This window comes from Meriones unguiculatus, chromosome 19, assembly GCF_030254825.1.
Source record: "Meriones unguiculatus strain TT.TT164.6M chromosome 19, Bangor_MerUng_6.1, whole genome shotgun sequence".
NCBI lineage: Eukaryota > Metazoa > Chordata > Mammalia > Rodentia > Muridae > Meriones > Meriones unguiculatus.
Window position 1 is genome coordinate 14,890,853 of NC_083366.1, and position 19,433 is coordinate 14,910,285.

Below are 19,433 nucleotides of genomic sequence, written 5' to 3' on the forward strand. Positions count from 1 at the left end.
GTGAAGTTGACTAGGGAAACTGGGACTGCTGTCAAAGTGTGGTCTTCATGATCCAGCTAGCGATTAGGCCTGGGTTTTATATACACATTCATATATAAATATGTGTGTGTATGCGTATAATGTACACATTTTAAAAGTACAGTGATGAAGAACTGAAGTAATAATAGATGTTTGTAATACTCACTTTATGCCACACACTGTGCTTTATGTGAATTCATTCAACCCTCATGACAGCCTTGTACCATGGCTGTCATTGTCATCATTTTTCAGAGGAGGAAACTAAGGTTCAGTGGGGTTAAGCAACTTGCTCCAGATTGTATATTTTTATTTTTTTTATTTATTACAATTTATTCACTTTGTATCCCAGCTGTAGCCCCCTCCATGATCCCCTCCCCATCCTGCCTTTCCTCCCTCTTCTCCTTCCATGCCCCTTCCCCAGTCCACTGATAGGGGAGGTCCTCCTCGCTTTCCATCTGACCCTAGTCTGTCAGGTCTCATCAGGACTGCCTGCATTGTCTTCCTCTGTGGCCTGGCAAGGCTTCTCCCCACTCAGGGGGAGGTGATCAAAGAGCCAGCCCCTGGGTTCATGTCAGAGACAGCCCCTGTTCCCATAACTAGGGAACCCACTTGGAGACTGAGCTGCCATGGGCTACATCTGAGCAGGGGGTCTAGGTTATCTCCATGCATGGTCCTTGGTGGAGTATCAGTCTCAGAAAAGACCCTTGTGCCAGATTTTTTGGTTCTGTTGCTCTCCTTGTGGAGCTCCTGTCCCCTCCAGGTCTTTCTATCTCCCCCTTCTTTCATAAGATTCCCTGCACTCTGCCCAAAGTTTAGCTATGAGTCTCAGCATCTGCTTTGATACCCTGCAGGGTTGAGTCTTTCAGAGGCCCTCTGTGGTAGGCTCCTGTCCTGTTCCTGTTTTCACCCTCTTCCAATGTCTATCCCATTTGCTTTTCTGAATGAGGATTGAGCATCTTACCCAGGGTCCTCCTTCATGCTTAGCTTCCTTAGGTGTGCAGATTTTAGTATGTTTATCCTATATTATAGGTCTAATATCCACTTATAAGTGAGTATATACCATGTGTGTCTTTCTGCTTCTGGGATACCTCACTCAGGATGATCTTTTCTAGCTCCCACCATTTGCCAGAAAAGTTCATGATTACCTTGTTTTTAATTGCTGAGTAGTATTCCATGCGTAAATGTACCGAAATTTCTGTATCCATTCCTCAATTGAGGGACATCTGGGTTGTTTCCAGATTCTGGCTATTATGAATAAAGCTGCTACAAACATGGTTGAACAAATGTCCTTGTTGTATACTTGAGCATATTTTGGATATATGCCTAGGAGTGGTATAGCTGGATCTTGAGGTAGCAATTTTCTAATTGTCTGAGAAAGTGCCAGATTGATTTTCAAAGTGGTTGTACAAGTTTACATTCTCACCAGCAATGGAGGAGGGTTCCCCTTTCTCCACATCCTTTCCAGCATGTGTTGTCACTTGAGTTTTTGATCTTAGCCATTCTGATGGGTGTAAGGTGAAATCTCAGGGTCATTTTGATTTGCATCTCCCTGATGACTAAGGATGTTGAGCATTTCTTTAAGTGTTTCTCTGCCATTTGATGTTCCTCTATTGAGAATTCTCTGTTTAGCTCTGTACCCCATTTTTAAATTGGATTTCTTGATTTTTTGCTGTTTAACTTCTTCAGTTCTTTATATATTCTAGATAATAGCCCTCTGTCAGATATAGGGTTGGTGAAGATACTTTCCTAATCTGTAGGCTGTTGTTTTGTTCCGACGACAGTGTCTTTTGCTTTACAGAAGCTTTTCATTTTCATGAGGTCCCATTTATTGATTATTGATCTTAGAGCCTGTGCTGTTGGTGTTCTGTTCAGGAAGTTGTCTCCTGTGCCAATGAGTTCCAGGCTCTTCCCCACTTTTTTTTTTTCTAACAGGTTTAGTGTGTCTGGTTTTATGTTGAGGTCTTTGATCCACTTGGACTTTAGTTTTGTGCAGGGTGATAAATATGGATCTATTTTCATTTCCTACATGTAGATAGATTATATTTTTAATGAGATGTGTTAATAGATAAGATTTACTAACTTGTGAGAGTTTTTGAGTGAGCATACACAACCTTTGAGAGAGCTAAGTAGCTTGTAAGAGAGGAAACAGTTCGATTTGCTAATAGCATAAATATTCTAGAATCTTTCATGCCACTGACTCCAGCCCATCCTTCGACAGATGAAAAGACAGAGGACAGGGGTCTTATCATTTGTTCAAGGTCATCCATCTGCAGTAGTGCCTGTCAAGTTCAAAATGGGTATTGTCAACAATAGTAGCACTTCCAGAAGGACTACGGTTATGTGGTGGTGCCGAGAGCTCTGTCTGGGGAGGGGGGTGCTAGTGCAGTGCGTGCATGTGTGTGTATGTATGTGTGTGTGTGTGCACATCCACATGTATAAATGCATAGGTGCACAAGCATGTGCGTGCACACAGTCGGAGGCCAGAAATTGACCCTGAGTGTCTTCTTCATTTGCTCCCCACCATAATTGTACGGCAGCATCTCTCACTGAATCTGGACCCCTGCGATCTGGCTGAACTGACTGAAGGCAAGCTGGGGTATGTCTACCCCACCCCCAGCATAGAGGTTAGAGGTACCTGATGCCATATCCAGCCTTTACACAGGTGCCCAGAATCCAAACTCAGGTCCACTGTTGTGTGGCAGGGGCTTTACCAACTAAGCCCTCTTCCCGGCCTGAAATGCTCTTTCGATCTCGGTGTTCAACTCCCTTGACCTGGAAGAGACAGGGAAGTGCGGGAAGTCCACAGGACTAAATATGGTGAATGTGCCCATAGGCCCCTATGGGAGCCAGAACCCTCAGAACCTCAGATGAGTCTGGGTGATGAATTCAGAGCAACAAAGACCTGCTGTCCCAACACACACACATATCCCTCACACCATTCAGGTGCCCAAGCTTAGTTTTGGAATTAGTGCTATGATGGCTCCAACGTGCTAAGCATGCTGAGGGGGGCATTTGCAAGGGAATTTGTTATCCAGGCATGAGGAGGGAGGCAATCTTACAAGGAAGGCAGGAAAGCCATTTATTTGCATTGAAGGGAAAGAGAAGCCATTGAGAAAATACACTTGATTACAGGCTGGAGAAAGCCCATCTTTGGTTCACTGGCATCCCCACCAGCATGGCCTGAAGAAACTGGCATAGTTCACCAAGGACACACAGGGTCTGCTTAGCCCAGAATGCCTTTAGGCCCCTACCCTGTTTGTCCCATCACACTCCATGGGGCTACAGGCTCTTTCCTGGCCTCTCTCCCAGCCAGATCCCTGCAAGGATCCACAAATGTTTATAGCACCAGTAATTGGCAAATTACAATCAGCCGGATTCTGTAAACATCCCTTCCGAGTATGTAACAGCCAAAGAGCCCTCTGCCTACCAGGAAACTCTCTGCAAGGGAATGTAAGGAGCTGTCAGAATGCTGTAGTTCCTCCATCCCCATCATCTTCCTCTGTAACGCTGGGGAACCCCGGATGTTGATGCCGGAGCATGCTCCGTGGTGCTGTGATAACAAATGACTCCACTGTCTCTGAAGCATGGAGAGGGATAACAGACTTCAGGTGCCGGGTGCTTCTCTGCCTCCTAACCATAAAGCTCTCAGACACTGGGCTGCTGCTGGTCACCCTGACAGCTAAAAGACATGCGTGGGTTCCCTGAGGATTTACAATAAAGAACTACAACCTCAATGTCTTCTAGAGTCTTCTGTTGTCTCCCCATCACTGATTTGATTCCTCTATTTTTATTTTTATTGTATTGTGTGTGTGTTTATCTGTACAAATACACGATGTGTGTGTGTGTGTGTGTGTGTGTGTGTGTGTGTGTGTGTGTGTGTGTACAGGTGCATGTACATATGGAGCCTGGAAATCAACCTTCCACGTTACTCCTTGAGCACCTTCCTTTTTTTTTTTTTTTTTTTTTTTTTGAGACATAGTGTCTCACAAGGACTTGGAGCTGGTCTAGCCCGGCAGGCCTGGAGCCCCAGGGATCTACCTGTCTCTGCCTCCCCAGCCCTATATTGCAAGCATACATCAGCAACCCTGCTTTCCCCCCTCCATTCTCTTGTGACTAATATTTTCTAGTTTAACAGGAAAGTAGTTAGTTCATTCTGTACAGTGGCATCTCAGGATAGTGGTGTCTGTTTTCCTTGCTGAACTTCAATTGCTTCTTCTGAATCTTTTTTTTTTTTAATGTTAGTTATCTGACATAACATATTTGTCATATGTATAAGTGTCATGTGCGTATAGAATGCCTACTGGTTACTCTCCCCACATACTTTTTCTAACTTGCTGTCTGGAGTCTAAACTCAAACCCTCGTGGCTTATGAGGCAAGTACGTCACAGGCCACAGGTCTCCCCAGCCCTCCTGGTTCCTCTGTTTTTAAATTGTGGGTACCCCAAAGTGGGACTTCCTTCCCTTTGCTCTGTAATACTGTTCATGAAGAGCAGTTGATGTTTCCAGAAGATATTTACCCACAAGTGTGTGAGTCTTACAACAGAGGTCACCAGAGAAGGTCTGGTTTGTCAAGTGTCTTGATACCTTTGAGGCTCGAAAATCAGAGGGAGATTCACATTAGCTAAGTGCACAGTGGTGATGTATGAGTCCGTAATGGTGTGCTGGTTCAGATACAGCGCTACAGCCCTCACCCAGACAGGTCCTTCAGGCCACACGATGCTTCACCTCTTGCCCAGACCTTGTGGAGTCAGCCCAGGCAGGATGCAGAGGAAGAGTACCACTTTGAGAGAAGCTAGGACTTTTATTTGTTTCTTTTGTAAATTGGGGTAAATACACATAACATAAAATGTACATGTTAACCATTTTGTATATATACAATTCAGGGGCAGTAACTACATGCAGTGTTATCAAAGAGTCCCATTGTTTTCAAAATGTCAGAATCTGAAGCAGACATTCTGTTACCGCCAAGCAGTAGCTCCTCATCCTCTCCAATCCCTGGCAACCCTGTGAAATCACATTATCTTAGTTCCTTATACAAGTGAAATGACGATAGCATTCATCTTTTTTATATGGCTTCTTTCAGTTAGTGTGTCTTCAGCGTTCATTCATGTAAATCAGGTCTGAGTTTTGTTCCTATTTAAGCCTGAGTAATATTCCATTGTATGTATCCAGACCTTGTTTTGAATTACAGCTTTGCTGGGACTGATAACAGCTGTCTGTGGTCTCTAAGTCTTGACTGGCAGATAATCTGTCATTTAGATGATGATATCATGTACAGAAGTTCTCAGACCTGTACCTCAGAAAGTTCTTTGCAAGGCATAGCGTTATAAAGCAGATATACGTGACCTGGAGTTGTTCTGCGTGACCGTTTCTGTCATTTCAAAGGGTTTAACTGGGTGAAGGACACAAGTATTCCACGCCTGTTAACCTGCCCTCCACACTTCCCTCAGCTCCCTTCCTATCTCACACCTTGCATTTCTTCCCAGCATTTCTGTAATTAATGAGTGCCTTCCTCCTCCTGGATAAACTTATGCATCTCCAACTGTATTTGTTACTTTCTGTTGCTGTGATAAAATACTCTGACAAAAAAAAATTTTTTTTAGAGAAGAAAGAGGTTATTTGGGTTGACAGTTCCAAGGGGTACAGTCCACTATGGTGAGGAAGGCTAGCCTGGCAGTCTGAAAGCAGGGAGATAACGTTTCATCCACACACCAGAGCAAAGAGCGAGCACAGGAATGACTATGGGACCTTAAAGCCCATGTCCAGTAATATGTGCCTCCAGCAAGTCTCCACACTCTAAAAGTTCGTAACCTTCCCAATTAATGCTACCAACTGGGGCCAAGTGTTCAAAACCATCAGCCTATAGGGAAACATTTCTCAGTCAGACCACTACACTGAGCAAGGGTGTTTGGATTGCTTTAAATTTTATTCCCAAAGAGGAAAATCTCACTACTGCCCTTTCTAAGAGTGGGTTAACTACCTCATTATAGTCCACAAGAGCCCACAGCATGTACTTTTTAGTCACACCTCCTTTTCTTTTTACTTTTTAAGATTTTATTTTTATTTCTTTATTTTATGTATGAATGCTCTATCTGCATGGATACCTGTATGCCAGAAGAGGGCATCAGATCTCAGTATAGATGGTTGTGTGCCGCCATGTGGTTGCTGGGAATTGAACTCAGAACCTCTGAAAGAGCAAACAGTGCTCTTAACTGCTGAGCCATCTCTGCAGCCCTCACACCTCATTTTCTAATATCAGATTGACCCAGTGAGACCACTCAGTTCTCCCCGCTCCCCACTCATCAGATTTTAACTCAGGTGACTTTCTACCCCCACTAGACTTGACATTTGCAAAAAAATACAAATCCATTCTGAGTGCTAGAAGAGTTCTTGCTGGCAGGGATGCTAAGTCTAACAAATGCTCCCAGGGTAAGTCAAAAAGAATATCCTAAACATATATATATATATATATATATATATATATATATATATATATATATATATAAAGATATGGTCTTGTTGTTCAGCCCAGGCTAGCCTTGAATCCCCATTCCTCCTGCCTAGCCTCCTAAGAGTTGAGGTTACAGGTATATTATACCACAGTGCCCATCTCAGAATACTTCCAGAGTCAGAAAACATCATGGATAAACTGTGGCTGCTTTGAAAAGGATGCCAGTCACTCTGATGGATAAATTATGATCCACTACATTATAAGATCAGTGAACATGCTGCCTCGCCACAACCCACAAATGAAATGCAGACCAACATCATTGGGAGGAAAGAGTACCACAGGCAGCAAAGCCTGCAGCATCCCACAGCATGTACTCAAGCCTCAGCACTCAAACTTGCAGCATCTTTTGTGATTCATTTGCAAAACCCTGAGATGTGCTGTGAGCATCCCTCTGCATTCCCAGTATAAGTGTCTTGCTGCTAATGGAGGAAGGTTTCTTGAATTTCCTATCACTGGGGTTGTATAGTGTTGTGGGAATGGAAGTGGAGAGTATTAGATGCCATTGGCTCATCAAGATGGGGGTTTCCCATCGATCTCTGATTTCCAGGGGAGAAAGTGATACCATCACTTCAAACTCATGTGAATCTGAGTGGTTTTCACTGACGAGCTCATGGTCATTGAGGCAGGAGGAGGTAGAAAGAGCCACCTGATCTTTGAGCCTGTGTCTGCCCTGCACAGTGGACAATCTCATAGGATTTTGTGGGTAAAAGATGTGTAAAAAGTGCTTAGGAAAGTGCCTACCACCCAGAAAATACACACAGTCCCTGACTCATTGCCGGATCTTTGGATTTGACAATGGTACGAATGCAATCTTCATTCGGTAAAATAGTCCTTTAAATTTTGCATCTGGATCTTTTCCCTGGATCAGGCTATGTGCTATCATCTCCTCTAAGGATGCTGAGATCCAGAGCCCCCAGTTACCCTTGTGACCCGGAGGCAGAAGCAGCCACACTGTGGCAACTGTGTTCAACTTTTCCATGTAGCAAGGCAGGGTTGTCATCTGCCAAGCCCATGCTCTAGAAACTTGCAACTTCGTTAAAAAATAAATCTCATGGTGGTAGGGAAATTTACCATTTTGTCTCGGATTGCATTCAAGGTGCCCTAGACCTCACACCTGTAGCACTGTGTTGCTAAACTCTGATATTCATATTAAAAGTGTTCGCACTTAACATTTTCAGATTGCAATGGGTTTATCAGAAAGCAACCTTATTCTAAGAAAAGGGGAGTCTGCCTGTGTTTGCTAAACAGATCAAGGAAATAAAAAGACATCTTCCTGCCAGGGCAGCATAAGGTGGGGAAGGAAAGTCACCAGGGTGGACGGCCCCATTAAAGAACAAAAGTGCCATTTGTTGACAGAACCAACCTTTCAGAGCCTCCTCCATCTGTTACCTGGGGCCTTTGACTTGACTGTTTTACAGCAATATCCTAGTGGTCTGTTTCTTTCCATCTTTGTTTCTCACTTTCTTCCTCCCTCCCTCCCTCACTTCTTCCCTTTCTGTGTATCTCATTTAGCCCAGGCTAGCCTCAAACTTGCTATGTAGCAGAAGATGATCCTGAAGATCCCCCTGCCTCTACTTCATGTAGGATTACAGGCATGCACCACAACAGCCAATATTAAGCAGTGCCAATAATTAAACACAGGGCTCTGTGCATGCCAGGTAAGAACTCTATCGACTGAACCACATCCAAGCCCCTCTTTGGAGTTTACAAAAGTCATTTGTGTTTATGTAGTGTGCTTGAGTTTTCAGATATTACACTGAGATCATGCTAGAAACCCAAGATGATGGCATGATTTAGTGAAGTCTCTCATGACTTAATCTTTCCCTTGTCTTCTCTTCCAGCCCAAACTTTTGGCCAAGGAGCTTCTTGACCTGGTGGCGTCTCATTTCAACCTGAAGGAGAAGGAATACTTTGGAATAGCATTCACAGATGAGACGTAAGTGCTGTCCAGAGCCCACAGACCCCAAACAAAAGAGCAGGATGCAAAACTGCCCTCTCTCAGCTATGCACAGCAAAATCAGCTCCAGGCTGTTTGGGTCCCGTGGGGGCTGGAAGGTCAGACCAAGTTCACCATCTGAATTTCAAATGCTGGTGATCATGCCTAGAGCAGCCAAAGGATATAATTAGATAGATGCTAATAGTATGAAATTATTAGGTCAATGTTCTTATAATCAAGCAGATTCGTGTTCAGACCAAAATGTTTATTTTTATTTTTTTAAGTAGATCTGTGTGAGTTTGGTTTTCATTAAGGTTAAATGAAAACTTCTGGAAAGTAAGTGTTTCTCTCCAGTATTGGAGTAACAATAACAGGAAGTGAACTTGATAAATTCAGGGTGAAAGATGATATCTGGGTGGTTTTACATTCTAAGCTTAAATAGAGAGAATACAAAATCCAATTTTACACCACCCATCTGATATAAAAATGTATTTGCTTTCAGCAGCCTTCCAGTTTGGTTCTGCACCCACAGGTTTTATAATAAAGGAAAGAATGGGGTCAATGAGTTTTTTTCCCCCCTCTTACTATATATACTGTTACCAAAAGAGTCCAGTGAAAATCAGCCCAAATTCTTAGGCAGGAGTAAGCTACGACTGGGGATTTAACTGAGTGCTGAAGCGCCCTCCTGGATATGTGCAGCCCTTGGTTCCATTGTAAGTGGGGGTGACCCCAATTGTCTAAGGGATGACACAAAGAATTGAAATGAGACAGGAAAAACAGAAGACCAAGCCGAGTGAAAGAGATGGAGGCAGTTCAGCCTGGAAGTCCATGAAACAGATGCTGGCCTGGCTATTCCACAGAACCCCTGGGGCCTCCCCTTTCCCCTGCCGGAAATGTCCAGACACCTGCCTCCGAGTCTCCCCACTGCTTCTCCTCTCAGTGTTTTCTGGGAACAAGAAATAGCCAGCTTAGAGACCCTCCCCTCACTTTCCCTGTCTGTCCATGTTCCTCAAAGCCTGCTGCCCTGACCCCCTTGCACTAGGAAACAAAACAATAACCTACTTTAAGCAAATGATCCCTAAGTCTCCTCTGTGCACATCCATGTCTGCATATCCTGCACAACTCTAGGATTACAGGCGTGACTTCCTAAAATGCTCATAAGTCAGGGGAAGGTTATTGGCTGGGAAGGACGGCAGAGCCAAGCACACGTCCCAGGAGTGAGGTGGGACCATCGAAGCAGAATGGATTCTGAAACAAGAATAAGCAACTCCCGTGTTTGCCAGTAGGAGAGTGACCTTACGCGTCTGTATATGGCTGTAGTTGACCTTGGGAATCTGTGAGCTGACAAGATGGCCACATGTGCATGAGAACCTAACTACAATCCCCAGAACTCAGGTTAGAAAACAAAAGCCCGGTTTGGCAGAGCACACATGTAACCGAGCACAGGGAAGGTGGAGGTGGTGTGGAAATTCCAGCTCGCAGAGAATGAGCTGTGCACTCAGAGAGACAGGACAGCTCTTCTTTGTTGAGGAGTGGCAGGGGCCCAGCCTAATGCTTTGCAAAGGCCTAGCGTCCTCCCCGATTTCTTGCAGCACTTACAGGTCAGGTGACCGTGCGGCCACCTGAGGATAGTCTCTGAGCCCCATGCCCATCAAAAGGAAATTTTGTCACAGTTAGGCACACTCACAGCAACAGAAACTGCAGGTGTGAACATTTTACAGGTAGACATTTTGAAGCTAACAATAAAAACGCACTAACATTTTAAATGGCAATAAAAATATTCCTTTTCATTATGCGTTTCTTAACAGGCATAGTGGCACCCACTTTTAATCCCAGTACTTGGGAGACAGAGGCGGGTAGATCTCTGTGAGTTTCGAAACAGCCAGTGCCACCTAGAGAGACGCTGTCTCAAAAACTAAAACTAAAACGAAGAGACAGTAACAACAACAAAAATCCGTTCTTAGCAAAAAGGATCTACTGCATAACCTTTGGCCAGGTAGCTGTGCCAATTACTGCAAGTATTTGCTTTTCCAAAATAAGGAATATGAACATGTTGGCAGAGGCTGGCGTACTTAATAAAATTCTAACTCATTTTACTCCTGCACAATCCTATAGTCTTTAGACAAAGACTTCTATTGGGTGATCATAGAATAAAAACCTGATTAGCTAGCTGTACGTATAAGGGCACACAATCTATATATTCATATCAGCTCCTCTTCAGAGACAAACTGACTCCTTGGGCATGCCATCTAGACAGCCCAGCCTACTTGGCAGTGAGAAACCTTGTCTCAGGAAATATAGCAGGGCACTGGAGAAATGGCTCAGCCGCTGAGAGTACTTGCTCTTCTTCTAAAGGACCTGAGCTTGGTTCCCAGCACCTGCAGAGGGTGGCTGGCAAGCACCTGTAAGGGCAGCTCCAGGCACACACCCACACACCCACACACCCACACACCCACACACCCACACACACACATAAAAGTAATAAATAAATAAATTAAACTTTCTAAAAGAAAGGAAAAAGTAAACAGTGATGGAGTTACAAAACCCGAGTTAGCCTCTCACCTGTGTGCACACACTCCTACACACCTGTATGCACGCACATGCACCCAGCATACAAGTGACATTCAGAGCAGTGGTGGGGACAGGAGCAGTGGAAAGTACAAAGCCTCTTCTTCCTCACAAAAGCAATGAGGTCAGCCCTGGGGCACAAGGCAGGCAGGCTGGTCCTCTCCCGTCTAGATGGGCCTCCACCAGCAGGTCAGGAGAAGTGTGGGCAGAAAAGCATGTAGCAGGTACTAAAGAAGGAACACTTCAAATAAGTGCACATCTAAAAAAAAAAAAAAAAACAACTGGTTTTCACAAACACAGACATCCTCTGCCCTCTCTGTCAAGAATCCCCGTAAGCCCCCTAATTACTCTCCATGCTGTTGCCACTGATTGGAAGGAAACCATAGCCTCAATCAATCATAGCCCCATTGTTCCCATTTCCCATGTAAGTTTACTCAGTTCGGAGAGTCCATGAACTCTGGGTGGTCCCAATTAGTCTGCCCTTTGGAGTCAGCAAGAGTCAAAGAATGCGCACGTTATCTCAGGCCAGAGAGGAAGAAGTCCGAGGGCCGAGAGTTACAGACCACAGCCCTGACAGCGAAGAGCAATGGATTGGAAGGGTGAAATGGTAGAAAGTCAGTCTTTCCCCCCGGGGAAAGGAGGGCACAGAAGCCACACAGAGGCAGGAGGCCCGCACCCCAGAGTCTACGTGGCCATGCTGTGTCGTTGGGAGCCAAGCACTCCTCATTCTCTTCTGGCCTGAGGGCCTACGTGGGTGTGTGTACATTCTTTCATGGGTGCATGTGCGCGCAGACAGCTAGAGAAAGGCATCACACTCCCCGTAGCAGGGTCTCACAGCCATCCTTCTGACTGGTCTCGAGAAGGCACAGGCTACCCCCAACCCCCAACACTTCCTCCCAGATCTGAGTGTGAGGGTGTTTCCAGCCATCGAGCCAGTGCTGAGTTACCAGAAAGAACCCACGAGAAAGAGTCAGGCTACCTGTGGGTTCCTGGACGAGAGCTGGCAGGTGTGCCTGGTACGCTAGCTGAAAATGTCAAGCCTCTGAGATGCTAGCATGGGATGCAGACCAACTGGACAAGGAAGGGTGATTTAGGAGACAGTCCTTCACGGCCTGATAACACCTGGGCCTACATACGCCTCTAAGCCTCTTTGGTAATCAGAAGTTTCTCTTATTCCTTTTAAGAAAGGAAAGAACAAAGGCTGCCCCTTCGACTTGTGCCTGGAGGTGCTCTGGCTTGGGGATTCCTATGTCCAGAAGCAAGAATCTAGCCTTTCCTGTCTCTGCATGCCAAGTAACACTAATGTGTGTGTGCCTGTGTGTGTGTGTGTGTGTGTGTGTTATGTTGCTGATAATTAAGCCCATGACCTTATGCATGCCAGGCAAGTACCATAACCACTGAACCACATCCTCACCTCAACATGAAACATTTTAATAACTGTGTTCAGACTGGGTATGTGTGCTCTCAAGGTGTTTTTGTACATGTGAGTAGGTACCTACTGTATTCTATTTAACACACACACAAAGCAACAGTAGAATTGTCATTGATCAGTGGCAGCTTGCGGTAGAATACATGAATCTGCCCATTCTCAAGTCACATCAGGCAAGATTCAGACCTGCAAAGTGACTGCAAGCTGAAGACCACTCTGTAAGTGTGGGATGTCATGTGACATGGAGAGGCAGAGGAAAAGCTGCTTAATGCTTCTGGACACAGGAATCCAGAGCAGGTCACACCCTCAAGCACAAGTTCAAGGGTTAGTATTGGCCTTTCCCAGGGCAGCAGGGGTGTCCAGTAGAATGTAAGGTTCTCAGGGTAGAGGTTGTCTGCCATCCTTCCAATGTTAATTCTGTTGATGATAAAGAAACAAACAAACAAGCAAATACAGACAGACAGACAGACAGACAGACAGGAAATTGGGAGTTCCCTAGCCTTCTTCCCTGCCAATAATTGGTGTTTATTAATAAAGAATCGCAGCCCACAGTGTCAAACTTTATGCTGACAATACTGGACGCGGTTGGTAACCTGTCTCTGTAGCATTGATTCAGGCTCTTCCTTCTCTGTTGTTAGTTTATTCTGAAGCTTTTTAGTTGGAAATAATTACAGAATAGTTACAAAGGCTGCAAAGACTCCCCTCACCTTCCGCCCAGCTTTCTCCCATGTCAGCATATCGCAAGCCCTGTACATAGCAAAACTATGGTGCAATACTGCTACTGTAGGCTCTACTCAAATATCACCAGGTTTCCCATGGAATTTCCTTGTGCTCTAGAATTCATTTGCACTTAGTCACTTTTGTCTTGCACTATGTCCAAATAAAAAAAGTGACAGGTGGTATTCATCTCTCAATGTCCCCAGTTGTGATGAACTGGGCAAAGGAAGGCAGCTTGGACAGCTTTGAGGCATTCTGAACCAAAGGCCCTGGGAGAAGTTTGATCTTTAAATAGCACTTTAAAAATTAGATATTTTTGTCTAATGTCAGTATCCAAGAGGGCAGAAGAAGGCAGAAGCTCTCCCAGAACAGCATTTCTCACCCTGTGGGTCCCAATACCTTTGGAGCTATATATCAGCTATCCTGCATATCAGATATTTACATCAGCACTCATAACAATAGCAAAATTAGAGTTATGAAGGAGTGATAAAATGATTTTATGGTTGGGGGTCACCATAACGTGAAGAACTGTGTCAAAGCATTAGGAAGAACTGGAGTTACAGACAGTTATGGACACCATATAGGTGCTGAAAACCAAACGTGGGCCCTCCACGAGGGCAAAACATGCTCTCAACCACAGAGCCATATCTCCAGCCCCTTAGAATACTTTCTCACACGTGGCTGGAGCCAGGGTTCCTTTCCACTGTGGTAACATAAACTGAGGGTTTTTGTTTGTTTGTTTGTTTGTTTGTTGTTTGTTTTGTGCATGTGTGTGCGTGTGTGTGTGTGTGTGTGTGTGTGTGTGTTTTGGGTTTGTTTTGTTTTTTTTCCTTCAAAGATTCACCAGTTTGTTCTGATGTACAGCCAAGTTTAAAAGCCTGGTTCTGGGACCAGGAATGTCAGAACCAATTTCTTTATGTCCCCTTGACCCAGATTTAAGAGCAACTTATTCCACTTGAACTTAGACTGTCAGAGATCAACACCCATTGACGTATCCTAGAGGCCTGGGACACTGGATTGTGGCTACTTTCCGGGCACTGTTTCTAACTGGTTGAGAATCACGGCCCAAGGTCAGATTTAGTGTTCCCACATGTACGGAGAACATAACCGAGGAATGAGGGCACAAAAGTCAGTGCTTTAGCGTGAGTACTTTCCTAGCACGCTGAAGGCTATGGGCTTATACCATAAAATGAAACCTAAACAGACCAACAGCATGACTGAGATTTTCATTTGTCCAACACTGGCATGCATTTAGAGAGCGTCTCTTTTACAATTTTATTTTTGAATACTTGCATTGCTTTTTTAATTCCCACATTTTACAATTTTTAAGTTAATGACTGAGAGAAGACAAAGGATCTGCTCTCCAAAACCAAACACTAAATAACTTTAGCCAAAATAAGCAAACCCCAAGTTGAAGTATTGTCATTGCAATTAAGTTTCTGTCTCCTGTCCCCAATTTTATGAATTGCTCATCAGATGGTATAATTGAATATCCATGTTTTTTAAAAGTACTTTTAAGATGTGTTTAGACATTTGAGGGGAAAAAAAAAGACAGATTAGCCATTATTGTGTAAGTACAGTCAGAATGTATTTTCACATGCCAGTTAAGAAAATGAGGGGCTCTCACCCTGTTATTTCATCACTGGCCCCTCTGAAATTAGTTACGGACTTACATTCCTTCTCTTCCACAAGTGTTGGCACATAAAAGTTTTGCTTAGGTTTTAGAGAGGTCACAGGCACCCCGAGGCCACAGTCCTGGTCTGAGACATAAAACGTAGTCATTTAAGGGTTATTTCTCTTGGCTTCCTGTATCACAGCTTTTCTTCTTCGTGTGTGTGCATATGTGGGTGCACATGTATGTGTGTGCACGCACATGTGTGTCTTTGTAAGCCAGGAGACAACCTTAGGAATGTTGTTCAGCTTGGAGGGAGGCAGGTCTCATCGGCCTGGAGCTCACCAATTAGGTGAGGATGGATGGCCAGAAATCCAACAGGGACCCTGCCGTCTCTGCCTCCCAAAGCCGGGATTAAGGCAGCACTCCAGCACACCTGCATTTTTTAAACTTTTTATTAATTCTTTGTGAATTTCACACTATGGACCCTAGTCCCACTCATCTCCTTGTCCCTCCATATCTGCCTTTTTTCCTTACAACCCCTCCCCCAAACAAAACAAAACAAAATCTTGACACGGAAGCTATGGTGTGTCACAGCCCTTTGCCCAAACAGCTTTACTTGCGAGTGTTCATTGCAATGAGTCATCAGTCTGTTTGAAGGCCTCTGGCTTCTGCTACACCAATACTAGATCCTCACTGGACTCCTCTCAGAAATCCCGTTGTTGCCCCGTGTCATGGAGATCCTGCAGCGTTGGTTCTGAAGGAAAAGCCCTTCTAGAAGTTCACAGATGGGGTAGACGCTGTGGTGCACCAACTCAAAGCCCTGGATCTGGGCCTTGGTGGTAGCTGAGTGGGTCAGCCCTCCAGTTATCCTACACCCATGCCCCAGAGCCAGCTCTCCGGGGTGCCCACACACCTGCCTTTTTATGTAGGTGCTGTGGATCAAAATTGGCCCTCATGTTTGTGCGGCAAGGATTTTATCTACTAAGCCATCCCCTAGTGCCTATGTCATAATTAATTGAATTGCTTGATTGGCACAGGCCCGGGAGTCAGATTTAGCTAAATAATGAATGTCTTGTTGTCAACACATCCTTGACCCACTGCCAGGCATGCTGGTTCATAAAGCGTGTCACTGCTCTCTGCCCCTTCTCACACGGAACACGTGACATCAGCTGAGGCATCTGCAAAGAGTCCAGCAGAAGCCACAGGTTTATCTACCATTCGAACACAAGCAAAGCTCAGAAGCAATTTTCTTATCTTGGGAACAAGAACCAGCGGCAGTAGCTCTGGGAACATAATTTACTTAGAACTGGGCTTGGAGTTTCCACTCATTAACTCCTCGACAGCAGGACAGCAGAAGTCAATGGCTCCAGCCGGCCATGCATGGGCTGTCATAGCTGGTTCTGGGAACTTGATGTTTAGTGGTCTTGACAGCCTCTGAGACGAGCGCTCCACTGTCACCCATCACAGCAAACAACAGCACCTTGTGTCGAGTGACCAGGGAGGCACTAGAGTGTGACTTTATATGTGTGTACCTAAGACAGATGAAGAAGAATGGCGCCGCTCGGGACGGCGCTAGGCACTTCAGTCTCTTCCTCCCCCACCCCACTCAGCGCCAATGATGGTTCTGAAGAGCCTGGCTCTTAGACCAGCTGCACAGAAAGAATTCTTCCTGAGCACCTCACACCGGGGACACGAGCATTGGCTGGACCTGGTGACGGTCACTGAATCTGTAAGAAAACGGGCCTCAGGGCTGGGGAGATGGCTCAGCAGATACAGTACTTGCTCCACAAGCGTGAAGACCAGAATTGAGGTTCTCCCAGAACCCAAGCAAAGGCTGGGCAAGCGTGGAGACTTTCTTTATGCCCTCAGGAGCCAGAGACAGGGGAACCCTGGCCAGGCTTCCTAATCAGGCAAGCTGGAGCCGGTAAGCTCTGAGTTCAGCTATGGAGTCTGTCTCAATAAAGTGGAAGGCCTTCAAGGAAGACACCCAGCCTCAGCTTTGGGTGTGCACACGTACACACAGGAATGTGTACCCACACATGTTTAAGCTCAAACACATGCATGAAAGCACATACGCACAGAGAATATGGCTCTCTGGGGCATATTATAAAATTGATACATTTGTTTTCTTAACAACAACAACAAAATGTTTAGCCAGGAGATGCCGGAATAACTGGCCTTTGAAGTCAGTCAGCCTCACACTGTATTGAAGAGGTAGTCAACAATACACAACGTAGGAGCTGTTACAAACCAAATCTAAGAGGCCGGAGAGATGCAAACATCAAGACCAGAGTTCCGGTCCCCAGGGCCCATGTAAATGCCAGGCAGTCATCAAGGCCCACGGATAATCCTGGGGCTCGAGAGGCAGGGCAGGGTCCTTGGAGTAAGCTGACTAGCTAAACCAGGCAAGTTACTGAGCTCTGGGTACAAGTGAGAGACCCTGTGGCAATATATAAAGAGGATAGCGATGAGGGAAGACCCCCGACCGGGACCTCTGGCCTACACCCCCACACGCAAGCCTGCGTTTGCACTGCACACATGTGCTGCCCTACACTTTCTAACACACACACGCACACATACCTCCCATATGTATACAAATATACACACACATACGAAAAAAGAAACTTTGAAGCCCTAACAATGACATCTTAGAGCGAACAATGTTATATTCCTAGAAAGAGACAGCCAGACTCCGCTAGAAGCAGCCGTTTGTACTGTAGTTTCCCAGGACACACCCTGCTTGACTCTTTCTCTGCTGTGTAGCGATGTCTAGATAAATCAATATCCCTGGACCATTTGTGATGAACTTGCTTACTTAAGGATCCAAGATATTAAGTGGCTCCGGATGGTCCCATTTGAAGAGCTCCTAGCCCCAGCCCACACCCAGCCTTATCTGTAATTACTGCAGGCTCTAGGAACGGGTCAGTCTGGCATGATGCAGTGTGCTTATAATCCCAGCACGGTGGAGGCAGAGACTGCAGGACCCCTGAGTCTTCCTCGCCATCTGGTCTAGCCTAACGGTTGGAGGCTAGATAACACAGACAGAGAGATGTCACTTCCCCCAGGAGCAGGATTTCAGCTTAGGACTATTCCCACCCCCTTCCTCTCTCTGCTTCTACCCATTTCCATACTTTGGTTTCTGGTCAGTTCATGGCTAGAGAAACATCACACCAACACAGGGCGTTGTGGTTTATGCCTGTAATCCCAGCCTTTGGGATGTGGAGGGCGGAGGAGGGTTAGAACTTTAAGGTCATCCTGGACTACGTAATAAGCATGAGGCCATCCTGGATGAGACCCTCAATTCTTTTCTAATTAAACCAATATGCAGCTAAGAGCACAGCCATGGAGCCATCTCCTACAAAAGCCCTCAGCCCCAGTCTGCTTTCAGGAGTTAAAGATTAGTTTGTGTTTTCTAGAGTTTTACAGAAATGGAACTTGTGTCATCTACATACTTTTTAAAATCCTTCATGTCTACCTATTTTCAGGCCCATCCATATCACTGCCTGTAGCAATAGCACCATCTCTTTAGTGCTGTATAGTGTCCTGTTTGCAGATTATGCCATCACTCTTTCCTCTGCTGGTAAGCCCTAGGGCTGCTTTAAGTTTGGGCCATCCTGGTGTCTTTTCATAAACAGTGCCTGTGAATTTGGGTGTAGGGGACCTTGTGTAAACAAATGCTCTCTTTTGTGGGGCGCGAATGCCTAGAAATAGAATAATGGTCGATCCTATGCAGGTTTACATTAAAAAATAATAATAAAACTGTGGTTCATGTGGCATCCCAACTGCTTCTGTAGGGTGCTGTGAGGACTGTTAGCACGTTATTAAAGTGTGTCTGAGTCCTATAGAAAAAGCACACAGCCCAGAGTGGGGAAAGAGATCTGTGTTTCTCCAATTCTGAAATACTAGGAAGGACTCAGGAGCCTCCAAGTGGGTTCTGCTACAACCCAGTGGGTTCTGCTCTGTGGAGAGGCTCGTTTCCAAACACCCGCACAGTCAACATAACCAGCTGTCTCTCCTTTTTCCAGGGGACACTTGAACTGGCTCCAACTAGATCGAAGAGTCCTGGAACACGACTTCCCCAAAAAGTCTGGGCCTGTGGTTCTGTACTTCTGTGTCAGGTAGGTACTCCTGGAACTCCTGCTTTGGCTTCTTTGTTCTTCATCAGAAGAGCCTAGAAGGATGAAGTGTCTCCAAGGAAATGGGAGCTCAAGTGTGCCTTGGTCTGTGATTAAGGATAAAGGTCATACCTAGCACTGCTGCATTCCGAGAAGATGCAAACTCAAATATGCCTGTTCTGGCTCATTTGTGTGCACACTGATCACAGGCTTGCATACTTGTGTGAGTGTGCATGTGTGGAACAAAGATAAAAGTTTATTTTAGAGGTATTGGGGGAGAGGGTCATAAATCTCAAAGTAAACTGAGACTCATATTGTGTCACAAGTCCTGGGATCCTTTTTGGTGCCACTTAGAGCTCTATCCCAAGCTTCTGTGGCCTTTGCTTCTGTCGCACGTACCACTGGAGTCCCTTGAAATGTATAGTATTTATCTCAAAAAGGACTGATTGAAATGTTCCTTTTGGCAAAGGAGGATAAAGTATCAAAAGATGTCAGAGGGCTGAGGAGATGGCTCAATGGATGAA

At 45.3% G+C, this 19,433-nt stretch overlaps 1 protein-coding gene across 6 annotated transcripts in view; it reads left to right on the forward strand.

The window, feature by feature from the left end:
• The window catches only part of Frmd4a (FERM domain containing 4A), a 577,932-nt gene that overhangs the window by 433,703 nt on the left and 124,796 nt on the right, over positions 1 to 19,433 (forward strand). For all 6 annotated transcript variants that reach the window (XM_060372407.1, XM_060372408.1, XM_060372405.1 and 3 more), the window contains 2 exons: positions 8,371 to 8,465; positions 18,820 to 18,912. In XM_060372407.1, the coding sequence (XP_060228390.1) occupies positions 8,371 to 8,465; positions 18,820 to 18,912 (188 nt within the window). The remainder of the gene's footprint in view (positions 1 to 8,370; positions 8,466 to 18,819; positions 18,913 to 19,433) is intronic.